The sequence below is a fragment of the Amblyomma mixtum genome, chromosome 5 (genome assembly GCF_055824585.1).
Source record: "Amblyomma mixtum isolate Tamu chromosome 5, ASM5582458v1, whole genome shotgun sequence".
Lineage (NCBI taxonomy): Eukaryota > Metazoa > Arthropoda > Arachnida > Ixodida > Ixodidae > Amblyomma > Amblyomma mixtum.
Window position 1 is genome coordinate 114839626 of NC_143016.1, and position 16655 is coordinate 114856280.

At 49.0% G+C, this 16655-nt stretch overlaps 1 protein-coding gene across 1 annotated transcript in view; it reads left to right on the top strand.

Moving 5' to 3' along the window:
* The first annotated feature begins 1985 nt into the window (after positions 1-1985).
* LOC149343407 (uncharacterized) overlaps positions 1986-16655 on the top strand; it is a 41292-nt gene continuing 26622 nt past the window's right edge. The window contains exons 1-3 of the mRNA XM_089542386.1: positions 1986-2189; positions 6363-6546; positions 12738-13095. Coding sequence (XP_089398512.1) covers positions 2067-2189; positions 6363-6546; positions 12738-13095 — 665 coding nt within the window. The 5' untranslated portion in view covers positions 1986-2066. The remainder of the gene's footprint in view (positions 2190-6362; positions 6547-12737; positions 13096-16655) is intronic.

Below are 16655 nucleotides of genomic sequence, written 5' to 3' on the forward strand. Positions count from 1 at the left end.
AGCTAGCACAACGAACAAAATTCCGCCGGAAGTTCCGGTTCTCTGCTGCCGCTGAAAGCCTCTTCGATCATTGTGAACAGACTGGTTGAGGTGGCTGCACCTGTGGTTGGCATAGTCTTCCTCCTAGAAGAAAGCGAGTGGTAGTGCAACATCCTGTACATCCTCTTGAAGGACATTACGGCATGGCAAACGAAACATCTCTCAGTCGAACGGGTTTGATGGCTGCTCAGTTTAAAGCATATCCAACGCGGTTATAATTGCGTACGAAATGTAATTGGGTGCGCTAAATTAGAGTTCCTAATAAACACTTGTATGGAGCGTGGAAGACGAACCCGCAAATAAAGATGTCGGGGAGAGCAAATGCAACGATTCAGGTAAGCGTGCAATTCACGTGCCTGGACGTACCACTATGTAAATCTTTGGGTTGACACAGAACTCTTGCAGTTTTGAAGGATTTCATAAAACGCATGACTGATACACGCCGGTATGCGCCGTTTCTTTCATTGCATGGTGCCTGCGATGATTGTTTTGAGTACTATGAACGTAAAATCAATGTGCAAGCTGCGAGCAATCAAATACACCGGACTCCTTGATGTGGACAGAACAAAGCCATTTGCGATTGATTTGCCCAGCAGTCCTCACTAAAGGAGAGAGCCCCGATAATTTTTTTCCGCGCATTAGGCCAATTGTGGCTGACTTGCACTGAGTGCACTTGCACTACATCGCCTGAATACCACGTCTACACGTAGTTTCCTGGTGATCAGAAACAGTCGGCATTTTTTTAGCGCGCCTTTCAATGCACCCCGCGGCTGTCAACAGTGCTCGTCACCACATGTCGCACGTGCCCCAAGGCAACTCGTGCTAGTGGATGGCGCGCACAGCAGGCGCTGGATTTTCGAAAGGCACGCGATATAGATTTACCTTTGCTCATTCACATCACCGATGGAACTCCGTTGCCAGGATTTTAATATCTTATGTGTCGATACTTGTCACCGGCTATAAATCTCAAATTTCAATCGGATGCTGAACTCTATTATTTGAAAACCTAAATTTTCCAATTGAATTAACGAGATTACTGGTAAACAAGGTTCACCGAATTTCTGACGTTCGCCAGTAAATGAGTCCCTACACCCGAAAAGCCGTCTTGTTAGCTTGAAAAGCATACTCGTAAGAGCGGCGGGCCTGCCGCAACACGCAGCACATTTATTTGCTGTAGCATTTTGATCCGCCCTTTATTTTTTAATCATATATGTTCCGCTCAGTAATGCGAATGCCTTAATTACGAAGTCACCACATGAAGGCGGTACTTATATGTATGCCCTCTCGTCTGTACCTGCCAAGGATGGATTTCATCATGCAAAGCGTGCAGGACAGCGTATGAAAAGCATAACATTATTTATTCAGCTCACTCCAGCTGAATACGTCTGCGCCATATGAACTCACGCACAATATTTTCTGTCCTCCTCTCGACACTTTCAGTGTACCACACGCCGCAGTGTGCTCAACGAGACTTATGCAGCGCGCACATTTTTATTCTGGAAGTGGTATATTCGCCGAAGAAAAAAAGAACATCATTGCAGCACTGATTGGGGCATGGAATGTACAAGGTTAGATTGCGAATGTGGGGTCCACTGCGCATATTGGATGTTGAATTGATAAATAAAACAACGCGATACTGGCTGTTTGTCAGCCAATTTGGGGGATTACGTTAGAAGACCGCGACGCCAGTCAACGTCCGCCCGAAGCGAGAGCGAGAACAGCGCTGTTCGGGATTGCGCCAGCACACTTCCAGCCAGAAATCGAGACGGTCAGCAATCGGTAATGGCGGCAAAAATGTTTGACAAAAATGGCGGCGTCAATATAATCTCAAAGTGGCAAAGCATTTAGCGCCACATTGCGAAGTTTCACGAAAAATTCACGAGCCTTGGGATGAGTTTGGCCTAACTGCGCTCTTTTTCTGCACAGGCAACAACACACGCTCCGCTACTCCTGAAAGCCCCGCACCCGTGTCCTCAGTTTCTTCTCCACCGGCGTCGTCGACTTCGTCAGGGGCACAATGCAGCTCAATGTGTGCCTTGGTGAAAACCGAGCAACGGCCTGGTGATTCCAAGCGCGGAAGCGATGCTGAGCCAACAAGAATTGGCAGCGATGACGAACGGTGGAGCACGGCTACTTCACTGTCGTTGCATGTGAGACAGCCTGCTTTGCTGATGCGTTGTGATCTTCGGGCAGACGCAGTCTGAGAGCGTACCCGATAATAGCGTATTATTAACTGAATGCACTCCATTAATACGCTTCCGATTCGGGGGCTTTCATCAATCCGTGAGCTCGTGGTGTACCACCTATTAGTGCTGCACGGGCTCATGAAAACAGCACCTGACATAAACTTGTCAGGGACAGGACAACAGTGATAGAACTAGATAATCTAACATGTCCCCAACTCCCTTGTCTAGATCTAATGAATCTCCAAGTGAACTCAAAAACTCTCTTCTGTTGTGTCTCAAGGAAAGCGACGCTACCTAAAAACGTTGAAAAAAACTATTTTACGCAAAGTATAATAATTCAGAAGAAACATTTTGGAGATTTGTTTTACGGATCCAGTTATTAATTTACTTTTGCAAAGAAAACAAGATAATTTGAACAAAGTCTTCAAATTGGTACACAATGGCAGTCCTGCTCACCCTCAGCGCACCTGGCAACAGGTGTGGAGAAATCTTGTGTCATGCTGCGAAAACAAAGCAGTTTCTCCCCGCCTACACCATTCCACTGCCCAACAGAGGTAGTCACTCAATGTCTTGCAAGGTCGCTTTCCTATGCTGCAGCATCATGATTCTAACAGAAGCAAGTGGCCACGCTCTTCTGGGTTCAACGGCCGAGACAGGTGACTCCTCTATTCTTTGCTATTTTATGCAGCGGTTTCCTTAATAGCTACGCTTCTATTAAAGTTCTCATTAAGGTGTAGGATCTCATTTTAGGTGGCCACGCGTTCTCTAACGGAGCGAAGGACACAGGATATTTGAGGAACTCCATTTATCGGGTCGGTAACACATTGAAATAAGACATGGGCTGCCTCGTTACCTCGAAGGCAGGCATGAGTCGGTGCCCAGATAAGTTGGGAAAGGCGACGGACGGTATGAGGTGAGGACGTGAGGATAGCGAGAGCTGCATAGGATATCTTACCTTTCGAGAAATTTCGGATAGCAGCCTACGGGTCACTGAGCATGCATTTGCCGCCGGTGGAGACGAGAGACCACACAATGGCAGCCTCTTCAGGCTCCTCTGGCGCGGAAGTTCTGGCAGAGGTAGTGCAAGGTGTTACTCCCTGATTGTTGAACACTGCTTCTACGAAGCAGGCGTGGTATTCAGCTGTGTCGAAGCAGACGTCTTCTGGTTGGCCATATTGCTTTAGAAGGCCTATAGCTCGCTCCTTGCCCCAGCCCTCGTGATGCTGGGGGTTCATCTTGCGGGGAAGGGGAATATTTTGATCACTGATCGAATTCCAGGAGGGATATCTGTTTTGCGCTGAGTGAGGAGTCATGACCAATATGTAGTGTGTTGAAGATGCAGCGCCCTCTGTGAGTTTGGGAGAGCCGCTCATATTGGGCTGTGAAATTCAGTGAATTCCGAGTTGGAGGAATTGGTGTGCAGTTGTGTTAAATGGAGGCGCAAGGGCCGTTTTGCAGACCGTTCTGATTGAATGATCCAACTGGTGTTCCTTACGAGGTGTTAGCTTCAGGTGGAGTGTGAAGCATGCGATACGGCTAGTCACGAACGCCTATGCCAGGCGCCGTAGGTCAGCCCCCCGCACACCGCGATGTCCGTTGGTAATGTGTCTGATCATACGGCTGGTATGAGTGGTTAAAACATTTAGTCGGGCTATTGTGTCTCTATTCGCAGTATTATTAGTACCATCTCGTCAACAAAAAAATTCTCGACGTCGGCGTTAGTGACCGTTTCAGGACCGGCCGTTTCAAGCCTCGCAGATGTAGTGGCCGGCGCAGGCAGTGCAATGTGTCGCCTTGAGGTAAAGCGGAAGAGAGGAGGCACCCCCATCCTTTAAATCTCTAGAGTAGCAACTTAGGTGGGCCATTTAGGTCAAGTGACCTTGTGGCGTACACAACCTGCCCACCGCAGTGGGAGTAAACTGACCACCGTGGCAGTGATCGTTAATGCGAGAGGTTGCTTGGGAAGAGCAAGCTGAGTCGCTCAAGCCTCGCCGGTGGCAGCACCTTCCATCCCAGGGAAGTGACGCATCGCTTAACCGCTGCACCACTGCGCCAGGAGTGGTAGACAACCCCCAGATATAAATGAATGCAAAGGAGAGAATTATGAATTCCGCATTATGTATAGGGTTATTCGTTTTCGGGTTTTATATTTTTTCAAATTGGGGGGTAAAAATCGGGCGTTATTTTTCGGCTTGATAATAGGGGAGAAATCGGATTTTTTCGTGGAAAAACTTCGAAACTCGGGTTTTATCGGGTTAAATTTGCAAACTAATATTTGCATGCGCAACATCTCGGTTTCCATGCGAGACCTGTCTGGTCTCTGCAGGTACCTTAGCTGAGAGAACGTTCGGTCAACGTCACAGCTGCCATTAGCTAGGCCCAAAAATGACAACGCTGCATTTGGTAGCCTTGGGTAACGCGCAGTTGCGTCCTTCCAATAGTCCATCACTTCAACACCTTCATTTGTGGGGCTTACTTCGAGCAAGTACTGGTTTAACTCCTCGCGAAGCGCGCCCACATCGTCCATCAAGGAAATAGAGAGGTCGGTAGTCATCAAACGACTGACTCAGCAGCCGCTTCTGGAACGGATCGAGTACGGCTTCCAGTTTCCATAATGTCAACTCCTTTTCTTCTTTGTCTGAGACGTTCCGTTTCAAGGTGCAGTCCCAATTTATAGTGATTTTGGCGCAAAACTCTTCACAACAAGTTTGTCTAATATGGCACTGCTCATCTAATATGGCATTGCTCTTAGGTACCATAGACAAAGCACCTTTCGCCCGATCACTTTTACCGATCATCGTGGAAAGCTCGTTGACAGTCTGCTGTAGCTTGACGTTTACGAGGTGATCGAAGCATGGCATGAGGAGTTTTCCGCTTTCAAGCGTTTTCTGGACATCTAAAAGAGGCTGGAGGCACAGCAATTCCGTGGGCACAATTGTTTCAGAAATCCGGAAAAATCGGAGTTCACCCCATATTTTAGGAACACGCTCGGGGTGCAAAAACCGGGTAAAATCGGGTTTTACCCCAAAACGAACAGCCCTAATTATGTACAACTGACCTAATAGCGCTATCGATTCATACTCATAAAGGGAGATTAAACGCTACCTCAAAGTTTTGGCTGAACCTACCGAGGACCCTAATAGTTGCGACCTCGGGGATGCGCTGACCAAATGCGAAAGCTTTAATGAGGGGTTAGCCCCTCTTTTTGGACCGCGCATCAAATGAGGAGTTCGGCTTTCGAGGAGAGCACGCTAGCCCTGCACCACTGACGTACAACCACACACATTACTGCTTCGAGTGTGTCCTGAATTTCGGCATCGCTGCCGGCCTAGGTCCACTGTGTAATGTCATCAGCATAGGGGGTGTAATATGGGTTGGGGATTTGACTCAAGGGATACAAAAGTGGGAGGAGGGAACTCCTGATTAATTATGACAACGTGAGGTTTTTAACGGGCTATTACATGTCCTAGAACACGGGCACACTTCGCACTTCTTCTCCATGAATACACAGCAGGTACTGCAGGGATTTCGTTCTGCAACGTGTAATGGCGCAGTTGATGCTACCACGTTTGTTACAAAGCCAGCTTTTTATGCCACGTTCCCATGCAGAGCAATCGAACGTGGCCAGAGGATTATCAGTGCACATATACAAAGCATACACCAAACCAATCTAGAAAAATTGGTTTTGTAGCTACGAAAGAAAGTTCCTATCTTTGAACCCATCATTTTATCAAAATGTCACATTCATCATAAGCCTAATACATGCGTTGCGTAGAAATAAATTTTGAATACTGTTCAAAGCCAGCTTCTGTCTCTGTGCAGCATAGCATGCAGCACATTAGCGTTTTACCTCTTTCGTAGCAGGATAGGACAAAGAAGCGGAAATTTCTGTCATTGCAGTTCTCCTACTTGCTCACTGAACGTTCTGAGGCAGACCTAACCATGGGAAGTGAGCTTCATGCAGTTGGCCAATTACCTGCACTCAAAAAGAATTTGTGACCTGGTGACCAGAGTTTTCTTCAAACCTTGGAATGGTTCAGTGTTTCGGAGCAACTTGGTTCCTTATATTTTTTTTCAGATACCTTTTCTCTTGTGAGCTAAAACGCCCTACTTGTATATATTGGTGGCACAATGCAGACTATCGGCCCGGACTCCGAACAAAGCCCCGCGGACAACTGCCTCCACACAGACATCACAACGCACGGTCTGAAAGTTGTTGTCTCACCCACCGGCTTTACGCTGGAACACTCGGAAACCAATTCCTCCGAATTTTGCGACGTGTCGCTACGAACCGTTCGGTTCAAGCCAGGCGACCGAAAACGTACGTATGGCCTCTCACCATTCGATTTAAATGATGAAAAAAAAATTCAGCGGCTGCTTTGTTGAGCTAAAAGGCGGTGAGGAGAAAGCCTTTAGCGCGATGTTGCTGCTTGTGTTTGTGGTTAAGATGTTTGTCAATCTTAAATGTTAAAGAAACTGGAGGACGTTTGGAGGCATCCGTCTGATTTGACGGTTTTCTGCAAACACTCTCCAACGTCCTATACAAGAAGAACTACATATGCCTTGGCAGGAATTAGCTTAGTCATTAGCACGCCCGGCTGCGTAACGGAAGTATGGTGGTTCGAATCCCATCATCCACAAAGATTTTTTTCTGGTCTGACTGGAAAAAGCGTGACACATCTGCTGACAATCTTCAGCTCACAACCATCTGTCCACAACGATGAGGCATTAAAAGCTTTCGCCTTAATTTTAGCTTTTCGGTACCGCAACACAAACGTTCAGAGTTGGGGCGGAGGTTGTCCATGTTGGTGGCCTTTCCAGCTTCAGGGATGAGGCTGACCAAGTTTGTCTTCCATTCGATGGCGAGTGGCGCTTCCCCAAGCCAGATTGAGATAATGTAATTCAATAAGGACAGGTAAGCCAGGTCAGGGAGGTTGGCTAACAATTTGACGGTAATTTTGTCCCGACTCGGAGCGGTGCACGTTTCAGTTTTGCCAGGGCCGCCCTCAAGTCATGGAGCTGGAACGGTTGATCCAGCTCAACGCTCTTAGAGCCTGAATAAGAGTACGCCGGCGCGCGGGTCCTGGGCTGTGCTCAAGTACTGGTCTCTAAGTTTGTTCTCTGAGGTTTGCTCCCCTGAAAGCTCTGTATTGCTCTTTGGAGGTGTTTTTGAGTTTTTGTGCGTGTTTGCGTTGGGTCAGTTAGGGCGAGAAACTGTCGCCACGTGTTCCGGCTTGACATTTACCGCGTGGCTTTATTGCATCAGGCCACCCAGTTGGAGTCGGCGAGTTGGGCCACATTCTCAGCCTCTCGTTGAGTGAGCTCGGCGATGCGAAATTTAAGTTTCCGGTTGTGCTTTTGGCGGTGCCACCGACGGACAAGGCAATGACGGGCCTCCCAGAGGTCGAGCAGGTGGTTGGCCACTTCCGAGATCTTCTCTGGGAGCTGAATTTGAGTTTCGGAAGAGCGAAGACCAGAGATCAATTGTTCTGGCCAAGACTGGTAGCCTTGATCATGTATGGGTGTCGCAGTGTTATAATTTTGCCTGAACTTGGTTCAGTATGGGAGTCGGGCTTGTGTTGTTGGTCGCGCGAAATGATGAGTCATAATTGTAGTGTTGAGGAGGCAGTGGTCGCTGCCGAGGGTTTCCTCGGTGTTGACCTAGACTGCATACTGAATGTTGCGGGTGAAGGTCAAGTCCGGACATGTATCCCTAGTCACGGAGTTGCCTATACGAGTTGGGTGGACTGGGTCAGTTTGGAGAGTGAGGCCCAGCGTTCACGCAAGCTCCGCCAACTTGCGTCCCCCCTTCTCTTCACGGCAGTAACCCCGTATTCGAGCGGGAGCGTTGAAATCGCCCACCCACAATTAGGAGGCGGTCTCGACCCGCAACTCTCAGCGCACGGCTAAAGAGGTCCGGGAACGAAACATTCGGCAATTTGGTATTGCATTATACAATGAGTATGTGTAACGGTGAGTCCTGCTTGCGGAGTCACCATTGCATAGGAATATTCAAATTGCATGTCTAAATCTACCTGGTTGGCTGTATAATTTCTATGGAAGCATAGACAAGACGAGGGGTCCTTCTTGAAAGTCGTATAATTTATTAGTGTGGCGCCTTTCCCGGCTCTTGGAGGGCAGCCGCTGCTAGAAATGCTCACAGGTTGAAAGGAAAAGCCGGAGGTAGGCCCTCATAGAACGGGACCAAAGCCCCCGACAGTTTCATTGAGTAATTGTAATGGGGGAAGACGATTTGGAAAGGGGGAGCTCCTACACCGAGGGTGTCCCGCCATGCTCAGATTTAGAGTTCAGAGGCGGAAGTGAGGCTGCTCCCGAGCCAGATACCAGGGGCTGAAGCTCCGCACGTTGAAGGGGACAGCTGTCTTCGTCATCGCCGAGGTCACTGACTCCGCGGGACAATCTGGAGGGCCGACCACATACGTCCTTAAGGGGACCGGCTCTGCGAGAAAGGGCGGGGATAGTCGTGACGTTTTGAGCGATTATAGAGGGAATAGCCTCCATGGCTTGAGCGATGAGGTGTTCCATCGCTGCCTCCACCAGAGTGTCAAATTTGGCATTAAGACGGGCTTCGAGTTCGGTAAGGGAAGGTTCCAGAGCCGGCGCCTCGCCGTCTCGCTCTCCATAGCCTCCGCGTCGGGGGTAGTAGAGGGAGGCGGAGTTGTTCTAGCCTCTTATACTTCAATTTTGGCGAGAGGATATCGTTTTGTGCCCGGAGAGAGGCTACCAGGTTGTGGAGCTCTGCGTGAGCCGCCGAGCGAGGGAGAGGGTAGATGGGTGGGAGGAGGAGACAACCCTGCCTGGACCGCTCACCTGTTTGCCGTTTTTGTCGGCGTTGGCCCAGGAACCGGCCGCTTCATTCTTGTCTTGGGAGCGGTCTTTTTTCTCCTGGCCGCCGTGTGGGGGTGGTGGTGGCACTTGAGAGCTGTTGGCGTCCTTCCCGCTAGTAGGCGTCTGTTGCTGTTCAAAACAGCTATCAGATTCATTCACTCCTCATACTCGTACGACGTGAGCATATCATCCCTCAAATCGCAGTCAGGTCTAGCTAATCTTTCTACTCGCCGCCGTATAGCCAGTCTTGTCCTGTTTCACAAGTTCTTTTATTCACGACTAGAACAAGAACCATACATTTGTGCACTTCCACAACGCAGGTCCCATCGCACCGGTCATTCTCTTCAAGCCCGTACCACTGTTTCTGCCAACTCATTTTTTTCTCGTGCAGCAGCATTTTTTTCTCTTGCAACAGCCTTCCCCATAATATTGCTGCAATTACATGTTCATCATCATTTTCAAGCACTGTTGATTTTTGCATTTTGTAAACCCCACCCCTTATGTAACACCCTGGAAAAGGGTCTTTAAGAAAAATAAAGTAAAGTGAAGTGAAGGCGTCTGTCGCTGGAAAGCATCGCTGCCGACGCTACCGGTTCAACATAACTGCCTGCCCGTCACGCTGGATTTCCCGCCCTTAGGGGCGGCTGGCTCTATTTTACGGTATTTTGCCGTGCAGTCCCTCGAGTTCGTGGCATTGCCACCACCACAAACCGCATATTTGGGCGCACACTCGTGAGGGGCCCGCGCCCCCTCTTCTATGGGTGCTTGTTGTCCACACAGGCCACACTTATCTTGGGTGGGGTTGGGGCAAGAGTCCGCCCGATGGTCGACAGTTCCACATAAGCTGCCAGACGAAATAGTGCGGAAATGTGGCTGCACTGAGACGATCTCAGAGTTGTAGTGGACATACCTAGGGTTCACCGAGCCGGCGAAGGTGAGCCGGGCATTGTTTGAATTGCCGAACTAGGGGATATCAAGTAGAATGCTGTTCCTCCACTGCACGCAAGGTTTAAGTGATGCAGACGTCTCTTGGTTGGCCACCGTAATGACCCCATAGCAGACGTCCTCTTCATGTTCTTTGAAATGGCCGGCGAGACGCGCATCTCCTTTGGCAGATTTAATGGAAGAGTCACCTAGCAGATTGTCTGCGACGTGGGCGTTCCGGGTGCTGGCGAGGATTAACTTTTGCTCCTTGCATAAAAGGAGGCTCATCTAGGCCGCCTTAGGCGCCCCGAGGAAAGCGTCGAACGCGGCACCTAGCTCGCCATATTGAAAGGCGTGCCTGATGGACAATGATTTCCGGGGCTTGATCACGATGACAAAGTCGTCTTGGTGAAACTTTGGTAGAGGCTTCGGCCTCCACTTGGTCACCGGGTTGCGGCTCTTAGGGCAGGAGTCCTTCGCCGCTTGCGAGGTGGGAGCTTGGCTGTTCGCAGCAGGATTGTCGGTGGTTGCCGTGGCGTCAGCCGCTATCTTAGCTTATCGTCTGCAGGAGCGCTCATGCAGACGGAGATTTTTATGCGAAGCATATTACTAGAGGTACACTACAGCCCTTCGCCGTGGTTACGCGCCGTGCACACCACGTGGTACAGTGACGTCACACCACGTGACACATGACGTCACGACAGAGGAAGACGGAGGTACACTACAGCCCTTCGCCGTGGTTATGCGCCGCACACAACGTGGTACAGTGACGTCACACCACGTGACATACCACGTGACACATGACGTCACGACAGAGGAAGACGGAGGTACACTACAGCCCTTCGCCGTGGTTATGCGCCGTGCACACCACGTGGTACAGTGACGTCACACCACGTGACATACCACGTAACACATGACGTCACGACAGAGGAAGACGGAGGTACACTACAGCCCTTCGCCGTGGTTACACGCCGTGCACACCACGTGGTACAGTGACGTCACACCACGTGACATACCACGTGACACATGACGTCACGACAGAGGAAGATGAGGGTCCACCTCGCGCCGTCTCTGTACGCCGTGCAGACCACGTGGTACAGTCACGACACACCATGTGACATACCACGTGACACATGACGTCACGACAGATCGCCGTCACGCGCTGGGAGAGGGAGAACGATGCCATCGCACAGACACCGGAATGTCCTCGAGCGGCATTCCCGCGCATTTCGAACGCGCATCCACACTCGGTGTAGGTGAAACGCTCGCTCCACCGGGCAGGCGGACGCGGCTTCCGTGGCAATCCAGGCGTCCACCCAACGCGCGTCTCGGGGTTAGTCGGCGTTCCGCTGTAGCCATGCCGTTGTCTTCCCCCACGACGAAGGCTTCTAGTGGTTGTATTAAAATGACCAAGTATTCAACCAAGGAAAGCCATGTATTACCAAGCCTAGCCATCAATATGCTTCGCATCTGACCAGGGTTAACCAAGTTAAGCCTCAGCCATTTTCATTGCAGATCGGGTCCGCGGGTGCTGATTTTGGTTCCACAGTGAAAGGAATGGTCGGCCAAGACATAGCGTCCGGGTCATAACCGCGTTGAACATGCGTTTCCGCCATCTTGGAGATGGCGTTAGGCTTTAGGCTTAGCGTCGTTAGGCGTTAGACTTAGCGGTGGTGCCGGAAGCGGGAAGGAAAACCCGATTTAAAATCTGGAAGAGTGGGCCCACCTAAATGAAACTGGTGTCCACCGATGCCAATGAACTAGCCGAATCCAAAAGGAACAAAACTGATGGGGTCGGATGACTTGAGTCATGGCTCTTGTCAGAAAATGACAGAGCCGAAGCGCCACACTTCTGCCGACGCGATACGCTGCCGCGTCCCCCCCCCCCCCCCCCCCGCCCTCGCACACAGAGGCCTTTTTGCGTTTCGCCTCCATCGAAACGCTGCTGCCGCGGTCGTGTTCGAAGCCAGGTACTCCGGCTCAATAGCGGAGCGCACTAACCACTGAGCCACCGCGGCGGGTCGTAAAACGTCCCCATTCGCAAGAAAATTCGGTGTCGGCGTTGGCGTGTCTAGAAAATCTTGATTGTCGACAGAGTAATGACATCGAAAGGCACTTTCGCTAAGGAAGAAAAGCTGGTGAAGCCGAATGCAACTAAATCCTTTGCTGTCAGCAGCCGGGCACGCTAAGTCTACACGACAAAAGAACGTTCGTTCAATGGGATAAATGGAGGCCGTGTTCGAGCACCGAACGCAGCACAGTAGGCGAATTACATTACAGCGACAGTTAGATAATTAGCTTTATTAATTAACTTCACCAATTACTACGAACTACGGTGTGTAATAAAATAATATGTGGTAACAAATGTGTCCATATCTGCGAAAGCTGCTCCACAAGACACCCAAGCCTCGAGCGATTGCATATGGCAATTTAAACTTGTGTTCCCCAAGTTATCTTCCGAGCAGGCACCAAGAGAGCTTTTATGTTGCGGTATGACCGACGCTACTGCATTCTTTGTTGGCGCTGTGACCATATTTGAGCATTTCGGTCGATATTCTCTTCTCCTGCCGGTTATGGTATAATAGATGTACATGGATAAAGTTTGCAGTATCTGGTTGAGCGCTACGATGATAAATACCCAAACGTTATTGAATTAAAAGACAAATAATCAGTATACCTCCACGTTTATTGCGAGTGAGGAGACACTCCTTTTCCGATATGGACCTGTTGCACCCACAGGCACTGACGGCGCCGCGCCTGCTAATGGCAACCGCAACGCGGGATTCTGCAGAGGTCACGGCCTATGCGCTCTATGTGCGCTCGTGGCGGCTCTGCCAGCTGTGCTCACTTTGGTCTACGTACTGAACCTGTGGGTCTCCGTGGACGTCCGCTGGCGGTCCTTCTGTCAAGAGTACGACACCGCTGCCTGCCTCACTGCCATGAAATCGCTGCAGGATCTGCTCGCCCCAACTGTAGCGCCGTGCGACAACATGCGCGCATATGTTTGCGACCAATGGGACCAGGGCAGCGACACCCAAGCTGGAGGCGTCACTTTGGTGGACAGTGCCAAGGCCAAGTTCTTCGAAACAGTAAACAGGCAAGGCAGAATTTATTCACTTTGGTCGATTTCGTCTACATTCAACCTTACGCAGCTGCCCCTTGCGCTGTGGCCCTACAAATTTTACTTGCATCATAAAATGCATGCGCTTTCGAGAAGTCTGCAAGCCGAGCGACCCCTACAGTACTCGTAACTCTTCGAAGTAGCCAGAATTTTGTTGAGCCACAGCGCCAAGGGTAAACGTGTTTTTGATATTCGAAACCTGAAATTGACATTACTATGGGTGCGCTACACGCCTGTTAAGAATTCTAACCCGTATGATTGGAAAGTTGCCTATTCAGTATTAGCCGACCATTCTGCTAGTTAGCACGTCATTGCTGTATTCTAATGTGCGGCAACATTGCAAAGCAGATAAAAGCGCTCTTCTAGCTCAGAAAGCCTATTTTGAGAAAAACTGCAGAACGTATTAGATGTAACACCCTGTATACTCTAACAGTGGTAACCTGTAAAGCTACTTGTATAAAACCTACAAGCGTTGGTAATCTTTGAAAAGAAGGTTACGGCTAAAGTTGTTTTGATGATATAATTATCCTACTTGTGGTAAATTTTGCGCGAAATCAGTACAGGGGACATACAGGCTACTTCAGAAACATGTGCGTAAAAACGTGTGCTGAATAATGAGATTACTTCGACCTTGTAAATTATAAATTCAGAGTTTTATGTGCGGTAGCTGATAAACGTCGCGCCCTTATAAAGCTGTACATATTTCCTTTTGTGCATTCTTAGTTTACAGCAAGTCTGCAGAAAAATCTGCTACAAGTGTGTAACCATAAATGTACAGATTGTGTACGACTATCTAGAGTGCTTGCATTGCATGCAGACTAGTGGATCGTATTTGTCTATAGAAACTGCACATACAGTGAAAAATATGTCCTTATTAGGTGAGAACCTCGGGAATGGCTTTGAAAGGTATAATATTAATTCGCAGCGGCGTGAGCAGGCGTTGCTGATCGAAGTCGTGAATTCTAGCGCGATATTTTTGCGAATCCTCGGACGTTAGTTTAGCTGCCATCGCAAGGAGTACTATGCGACCACGCAGCACAAACTGCATGCTGACATGCGCTTTGGCTTTGATGGGGTAAACACATGCACCTCACAAGGTTAACAGCCCGGGAATAACATTAAACCGGGAGGAGGGTGTACCGGCCCCATAGGAAACCATTTTTTTTCTTAAAGTCAGTGAGCAGCCCAATGGAAAGGGAAGGAGCCAGCTCGGTGTATTTTGGCTGTCACTATCTTATGTGTTTCAAGTTACCTTGTCCAGCACTTGAAGCATAGAATTTTGTTTTCTCTTGGGTGGTATAAACGTTCGATGCGGCTCTTTAGTGAGGCTAACTTCGCTGCCTTCACGAGTTATCTTCAGCTTTTCAGCTTGCGCAGGTTTATTGTGCAAACGATTAGCTTTGTTCCTGAATTTCCTTCGGTTTATTTCAATCAATCCAATGTATTAGTTCACGCACTGGAGCGTACAACCATATCATTTGCTTCACTGAGCTCTATACATTAACCACATAATCTGGGAACGATCGTTAGTACCAGTCATCGTTTAACGATGCACATTGTTGAAGACTTACGCGTATTCGCTTATGTCTACTTTAATTTACGTGATTACCAATAGATATTTGTATTGAGAGCGTGCATTCACTTATATATTCTCTGTTAGCGGAGAATCATCTAGATATAAATCCAAAGGACAACACGTGCGCACGTGGAGCGAAGTACAGGCTGACCTGCATTAACGAATACCAAAATATATAGGACGTTTAAATGTCTTCATGACAGCTCTTGCTTTTTACGGTAGTCGTGTTAAACAAAATGCTCGAGGTGACAACCAAAAGTGTGCACCGAGGACCGGAGAAGGGCAGCTCAAAAGTTTTTCTGCCACATGAAGATAGGCAGGTAACCACTGAAGAGGGCGCGAAAAATGTATTTCTTGCAATGCTTTTACTACATCGTCTTCTTTCTGCCGGTGTTCCTGAAGCTTCAGGTGAACTTCCTTAATTCAGATTACAAGAAAACTCACAGGCGGAGACACTTGCGGGACAAGACAGAACAGCCTGTAGGACATCCACTAGCGGGTGCCAAGTCCTGTTCTCTGTTGTGTCTGCGCCTGCAAATTGGATAGTAATTATGAATTTAGGAAGCCGTTACCAACCCGCCCTGTTTAATACGTTATTATTGGGTTAGCGCTTTTTTGTTTCTTTGCATCCGAACCGCAGTACCTGTATGTCGTTTTGCTACAAAAATTCAGGGGGCACTTTGACTGTCTCAAGTGGGTAGAGGCGAAAGCGTTTTCCGCATCACTTTGCCTGCTTCTGTGGCACTGGTGGCGTCACATGTAATTGAGTACTAATTACTAAGTGATGACAAATCACTAATTAATGGTTAATTACTGATTAGTGCCCAAATACTAATTAACTGCTGATTAATGACGCTTAAGCTTCGCATTTAGGAGTGGAACGCGACAGCCAGTTGTAGCGCTGCCAGGGGGTCCACGGAACGCCACCACCCGTTCGGCGCGATGCTTTGCCGTTTGAACGCAACGCTTTTTGAGGACAGGAAATGGCGCAGTAATTCTCTGTCATCTCGGTGGACACCTGAACCGCACCGTAGAGGAAGGGAGGAATTGGGAGAGAAAGAAGAAAGACAAAGACGGCCCGTAATGAAGAAAATGAAAATTGTATTTGAGGAAAGGAAATTACGCAGTAACTGTCTCACTTATCTCGGTGGAAACCCGTTAAAATTCAGGGAGGGGGGTGCACTTTTTTTACCTAAAGTGCGGTCACTGATGTGTGGTTAAGATGTTAAGCTTCGGCTCTAAGAGCGGAACGCGACAGCGTCTTGCAACGCTGCCAGGGAGTCCATAGAACGCCATCGCCCATTCGGTTCTGCGCCTCGCTCGTCGGTAAATTGGTTTTTGAGGAAAGGAAATGTATCTGTCTCTCATATCTCGGTGGACACCTAAACCTCGGTGGAAGGGAAGGGAGGAGAATGGTAGTGAGCGAAGACACCGTATTCACTAGACGCGCCTTTGTTCATTCCAAACCACCGAGCTGGCATGGCGGAGTCCCGTTTTTGCGCACCGTATGCCAAGTTAGGCTGCGGCGCCTGCTGCCGGAGTACGTAGTCGGAACTGCTGAGGTTTACAGTAGGGTCAGCGGTTTTTACCGGAAAATCGTTGCCAGTGTAAGGTTTCTTTCCGCGTGGTTTTCGAATGACTTTCTGTCCACTGTGAAACGAAAGAAACTGTACCGTGCTTTGTGCGATGTAGTTTTCCCCGTGCCCTTGTACAGGGCCTTGTACAGTGGAGGCCCAGGCAAAGATATTTTAAAGAGAGCGAAAAAAATGCAGGTGCCGCCAGGAACAAAAACCTTCTTTTTTAAGCTGCACACCGGAACCTTACCGGTTAAAAAATTTTTAGAGGGAAAGGAATTCTTTTTACCCTGGGGATCTCACTATTTGATTTGCAGGAAGCCGGAAACAATAGACTATGTTTTTTTTACACTGTTGGGAAGGGGTTTATTTTTGGGATGTGTTGC